Source organism: Pinus tabuliformis, chromosome 6, assembly GCF_031772625.1.
Source record: "Pinus tabuliformis cultivar Carrire ecotype Pingquan chromosome 6, CPIR1, whole genome shotgun sequence".
NCBI classification, from domain to species: Eukaryota; Viridiplantae; Streptophyta; class Pinopsida; order Pinales; family Pinaceae; genus Pinus; species Pinus tabuliformis.
Window position 1 is genome coordinate 1,989,281,805 of NC_142292.1, and position 6,295 is coordinate 1,989,288,099.

The following is a 6,295-nucleotide window of genomic DNA, read 5'->3' on the forward strand; positions in this document are numbered from 1 at the left end:
AGATTGTTTTACTTTTTCTCCATCTTGAGTTTTCCAATATCATTTCCTTCCCTGCGACTGAAAATTTCTATATTATCAAGGAAAATAAATGTTATTTTTAGAAAGTTTTTGTATTAATGGTGTAATGTCTAAATTCAATTAAGAGTAAGATTACTGCAAATGACATCTTCTAGAGCTCTGCGGCGATGGACAGCATCCCCCCGCCTCTGGCTCGCCCCTGATCCCCTGAGCACGCAGTGCCTGGCAGCCCTGCTGCTGGGCCGCAGCTCCCTGCTCTGGCCTCCTTCGGCCTGAGCCTCCTGCTCACTCCCCGAGTCTCCGGCTTTGGCGCTCTATTCGGGCCTCCTGCCCTCCCTGCGGCAGCCCTGAGGCTGGCTGCGTATTCTGCTGACCTTTCTCCTCCCCAAGGCCTTCTGCCCTCTTCACCCTCGAGCCGCTTGTCCTCCTAGCTGTCCTCCTGCGCCTCTGAGTGGAAATATGGCTCAGCCTTCTCAAGAGCAAGTAGAAATGGAGAAAGCTTTCGCTTCTCTCATTCCAGAGACCAATAAGGAAAGGATCCGTCCTACAGCTTCAAAGTTTGTTAAAAAGTTGGATGAAATTCCGGAGGTCCCTCTTCCATCCGCACTTCCAAGAAGAGCTGCTGTGGCTCTTGCAGATCGTGGATTAGTTGGACAGTTCACAGGGTTATGGCCTTCCCCCCGCACGGTTCAACGCTGGGTGGAACGAAACTGGAATGCGATGGTCCAAGGGAAAATCGCTATAAGATTTTGTGGAAGGGGATTCTTTACCTTCCTCTTTGAATCAGTAGAAGATCGCAACCTCATTTTTAGAAATGGACCCTATTTCATGGACACCAGAGGACTTTATCTCAATCGATGGACTCCTGACTTTGATCCAGAAATGGATGTCCCTAACGCGGTTCCGGTATGGGTTCGTCTGCCACATCTCCCACTCCACTGTTGGGGAGATGAATCCGTTCGCGCTATCGGAAATGCAGTAGGGAAATATGTAGACAGATCGGAGCCAAAGGAGAATATGTATGCTTGTGCGAGGATATGCGTAGAAGTGGATCTAGGCAAAGGCTTACCAGAGGCAATCAAACTAAAAGTTGACCAGTGGACGCACATTCAGCAAGTAGACTACGAGCAGCTCCCTTTCAAATGCAAGGTATGTCATGAATACGGTCACTTTGCTAACAGATGCAGCAAATCTAGATCAGAAGATAATAGCAATAAAGAAGCTCCTGAGGAAGCATGGGAAATAGTCCGGAAAAAAAAAAGGCAAACCCTCCCCTGGATTCAGCTGATCCCTCATCGAAAACACCCTCCCCCTCCATGCATCCATCCAGTTCGGGGCCTCCACCCTCCTCCTCTCAGCAAGTACTTCCTCCTTCCCCCTCCTCTCCCCCGCGGTCCTCAGACCCCTCCATCCCTCCGTCCTCAAACCCTTTTGCATCCCTTTCCGAAGAAGATCCCATTCAAGAATCTGAGCAGCATATCCCTTCACCCCCCCACACCACTCAGCCTTCCCCGGACAATACCTCAACAAGAATCACAAGAAGCCTATCAAAGGATCTAGGAGCATCTAGTGAGATTCAAAAAAAACATGGACCAGGAAGGAAGTCGGCAAAACAGCATAGAGAAGAAAGTGCGCAAAAGGACATAGCAATGGGATCACAGACACCGATTGAAACCTTCATATTAGGAATTTCGGACAAGGAAAACAACATCAAAGGCAAAGAGAGGCGAGCACCTCTGCATACCACAGGTAAATCATGATGAAAGTGCTGTCTTGGAACAGCAGGGGACTAGGGCAGCCCTCCAAAAAAGCTGCCCTCATGGAGTTAATCCACAGCGAAAAACCAGATATCTTACTTGTTCAAGAAACAAAATTAAATCAGTCCGAAATCAGCAGACTCATTGGCCAACAAAAACAGTACGATGGTTGCACCAGCGAAGCTAGAGGAGCTTCAGGGGGTATTTTAACGATGTGGAACGTCAACAAATGGAGCTGCAGCGTGGTCAAAACACAGCAGCATTGGATAAGTATTAAATTGGAAAACAAGGACAATGGCACAGAAGTTAAAATCTACAACATCTACTCTCCCAACGACTTCAGGGAAAAAGAGGTCTGCTGGACCACCTTAGAGAAAGAATTAGATGAAGATCGTGACAACAACCTCATCCTAGCAGGGGACCTAAATCTGGTTTTACACTCAAATGAAAAAAGGGGAGGAAACTTCACTGCTGATCATTTTCGAAACCGGCTGGAACGCATTATGCAAGAAAAAGATCTGGTTGATTTAAAGCCCAAGAACCGCAAATATACATGGAGCAATAGGCGGTTGGGAGCAGGAAACATTATGGAACGTCTTGACCGTTTCCTTGTCAATATCGCTTTTCTGTCCTCATTCTCCAACGGACAGTCTGACATCCTCAATTCTTCCGCCTCGGACCACTTCCCCATCACTCTTACCTTGCAAAGTCAAAGCCATCTCGGCCCCCTCCCCTTCAAATACTCCTCCCTTTGGAACCAAATTCCAGCAGCCCGTGACATAGTCAAGCATGCATGGTCACAGCACGTGGAGGGCTCCCCTATATTCATTTGGGAGTCAAAGCTGAAGCAAACGAGGCAAGCACTAAAAACATGGGCAAAAACCAATTACAAGGAACCCGAGACAGCTAAAAAAGATATCAAACAGAACCTTGAAAAACTACAGCAAAGCATTGAAGCGGAAGGGCTCACTCAGCAAGCAAGACAAAAAGAGATCAGACTGTATGCAGAGTTAACCCAAACAGTCAGAGATGAAGAAACCAAATGGAGATTAAAATCTCGGCAGACCTGGTTGCGTGAAGGTGATAAAAACACCTCTTCCTTTCATAAACAAGCCACAATCAGGAAGGCAAGAAACACAGTAAATACAATCAGAGATGGAGAAGGGAACAATCATGAAACTCAAGACTCTATCAAGGCTGCTGCAACCGCCCACTTCAAATCTCTCTTGACAGAGGACAACAACGAGGAGGACTTCTCAAACTTCCTCCAACACATGAGCAGAGAAGTCACCCAAGAAATGAATATCAGTCTCACCCAAGAAGTCGATGAGGATGAAGTCAAAAAGGCGATATGGAGCCTTCATCCGGACAAAGCCCCAGGCCCAGATGGGTTCCCAATCAGCTTCTATAGAGAATATTGGTCAATGATTAAAAAGGACATTCTCAAGATGATTCGCTGGGTCCTCAGGAAAGGCAAACTAGGAGGCTATACCAACTCAACTTTTCTAGCCCTCATCCCTAAAGAAAATAGGCCAATCTCCTTCTCTAGATTCCGGCCAATATCCCTGTGCAACTCTGCTTACAAAATAATCACAAAAATCCTATCTACAAGACTCAAGCCTCTCCTCCCTTCCTTAATTTCGGAAAATCAGGGCGGTTTTTTAGCCAACAGGCACATCTCCGACTCTATCCTTCTGGTACAAGAAGCCATTCACTCTAGTCTAAGTCGAAAGGAAAAAGGTTTTATCCTTAAACTTGATCTAGCAAATGCTTTCGATAGAGTCAGACACTCCTTCCTTTTTGCTGTTTTGAGCAAACTAGGATTCAATGCTTCCTTTATTAACATGGTCAAAGCTTGTATCTCTAATCCTTGGATCTCGCCCCTAGTGAATGGAAGACTCTGTGCAGCCTTTCAATCCTCCCGAGGACTCAGGCAAGGCTGCCCCCTCTCTCCCTACCTTTTCATTCTCATAGCTGAATCCCTCAGCAAAGCATTGGATTACAATCGAAGAACAGGATTAATTACAGGTATCCAATTCGAGCAGGGCACAAAGAATATCAACCACTCCCAATTCGCTGATGATACCCTCCTGATGGGTGGTGCATCGACTATCATTGCCAGGCGCTTCAAAAGGATCCTGGACCAATTTATGGACTGCTCTGGAGGAAGAATCAGCCAAGGCAAAAGCTGCATATACGGATGGAATACACCAGCCCACACCATTCAAAGTATTGCAAATATCTTAGAGGTCTCTTACAAGATTGAATGGAACCATTTCACCTATCTAGGGATGCCGGTGAGCAAAGGTCCTCTGAAGACTGAAACTTGGAACACAATTCTCGATAAAATCAAAAGGAAAATTCAACAATGGGGAACCATGTGGCTGAACCCAGCAGGCCGTCTTGTTCTTCTCAAATCAGGTTTGATCTCTCTCCCCATCTATCGTTTTTCTTTGTTACAAGCTCCAATGAACTTCCATCACAAATTGGAAAAGGCCCTTCGTTTTTTCCTCTGGCAAGGAGGGAAATCAGAGAAAAAGAAATTCAATTTGGTTGGATGGAAAAGTGTCATTCAGCCCCAAGAAAAAGGAGGTCTCGGAATAAGGTCTCCATATCTCTTGAATTTAGCTCTCGGGGCTAAAATTGTTTGGAGACTAATCACTGGGGACTCTGCCTGGTGGAAATCAGTCTTAGAAGCCAAGTACCTCAGCAGTTCTAGGCACAAGCTCCTGGAAGTAAGCATACCCAATAGAGACAGCTCCAACATCTGGAAATTGTGCAAGAAAATTATCCCTATCATGACCCAGCACATCTCCAAAGTACCTGGAGAGGGAAGCAACATCAGCATTTCTAAAGATAGAATCCTAGGCCAGAGTCCCATAGAATCCAAAGCAGAAGTAATCCCAGCTATAAATTGGTTAAATAACAAAGGAATCTGGAATTTAGCCCAAATCTCCAAGTGGGGAAGCTCCTCCCAAGCTTGGATTGGCTGGGCTTTGCCGAACTACCCAAGGGATCTGGAAACAAGTTTCATCGCTCTAAAAGACCAATTGCACAGCAAGGCTCCTATTCATAAGGGAGACAGAGATAGCTTTCGATGGGATCCCTCAGGCACTGAATACACAGCCAAAGTAGGATACCACCATTTATGTGCCAATACCTTTCCACAGGATACATGGAGTCATTGGAGACTGGTTTGGAAAGCGAAAGCCCCTCCTAAAGTTAAATTCTTCTGTTGGCTCCTTCTGAAAGGTAAGATCTTAACAGCTGAAAACCTCAAAAAAAGGGGCATCCTAGGCCCTTCTAGGTGTCCAATCTGTCTTCAAGCAGAAGAGACTATATAGCATCTGTTCATGGACTACCAAGTGGCTGCCAATTGTTGGAAAGAAATAGCATCTGTAGGGGGAGTAGAATGGAATCCTAAGCCAAGCATAGCAGAGGCAATCCAAAATTGGAAGAAACTCTGCCCATGGAAGAGCAAGAAGATCAAATTATCTCAGAGGATATGGAGCACCTTACCATTAACACTGCTTTGGAGCATTTGGATAGCCAGAAACAAGAAGGTGTTCCAAGACAAAAGACACAACTCTAGATACATGTGTCACAAAGCTATAAACTTAGCTGTAGAAGCTGTGACCATTCGCTCCCACAGCAAAATCAATCTCAACAGCTTCAGTGCTGAAGAGAGAAATCTGATTAATTATGGCAGCATAATCAGTGCCCATGAACAAGAAAAAGATAACTCAAACTCAAAAGAGACAGCTACAGCCTGGAAGCTGAGGCCTAAGGAGGAGGAATTCGCCCTTTGGCTGGGCAACTGCAACAAATATTGTCTCTTCTTCGATGGGGCCTCAAAATCTAATCCTGGTCTCGCAGGCGCCGGAGGTATCATATGCAATGCAAATGGCAAGACTATCTTGTATTTTGAATGGGGATTGGGTGACCTATCCAACAATCGGGCTGAAGGGCTGGCTTTATTCCAAGGATTAAATCAGGTGATCAAGCTGGGCATAAAGAAAGTGAATGTCTTTGGTGACTCAGCAATTATCATCTGGCTCATGGAGCAAAAGCGAACTTCACCAAACATTCTATTGCAACAAATCAATAATAGAAATCAAATTTTACACAGAACGCTGGAAGAAGCCCACTATTTTCATATCTTAAGGGGCCTCAACAAAAAGGCGGACCACCACGCCAACCAAGCATGTAACCAACCCAAAGGCCAGCTACGCTGCAATGATCGCGTATCCATCCAACTGCTTCCATGAAATACAAACATCTAATCAACTCGCGTGGTATCCCATCCAACAGAACCTGCCACAGCAACCAAATCAATGGATCACAGGTCAGCACAGATAAGAATGATAGCATTGGTATCAGCAGACGGCACAGAAGCACATTTCAAAGCAGGGGAACCAAGATTCACAGCCCAGGAAATCGTCCTTGTCTCAGGAATGTTGATCTCAGTCAAGATATGCACAGAAATATCCAGAGGAGCATCGGGAAGAGTACATCCCTCT

At 45.6% G+C, this 6,295-nt stretch overlaps 1 protein-coding gene across 1 annotated transcript; it reads left to right on the plus strand.

Annotated features, from left to right (window-relative positions):
* Nucleotides 1–477: 477 nt before the first annotated feature.
* LOC149267204 (uncharacterized) lies at nt 478–4,022 on the plus strand. The gene is made up of 3 exons (XM_089410481.1): nt 478–1,280; nt 1,804–2,855; nt 3,898–4,022. The coding sequence occupies exons 1-3, from the start codon at nt 478–480 to the stop codon at nt 4,020–4,022; spliced, it is 1,980 nt and encodes a 659-aa protein (XP_089266607.1).
* Nucleotides 4,023–6,295: the final 2,273 nt, after the last annotated feature.

Excerpts from the sequence above, each read along its gene's own strand:
- LOC149267204 (XM_089410481.1), top strand. The coding sequence starts at position 478 with ATGGCTCAGCCTTCTCAAGAGCAAGTAGAAATGGAGAAAGCTTTCGCT. Across the intron at positions 1,281-1,803 it reads ATAGTCCGGAAAAAAAAAAG|GGGACTAGGGCAGCCCTCCA; the intron begins GCAAACCCTCCC and ends TTGGAACAGCAG. Across the intron at positions 2,856-3,897 it reads GCAGACCTGGTTGCGTGAAG|GCGCTTCAAAAGGATCCTGG; the intron begins GTGATAAAAACA and ends TATCATTGCCAG.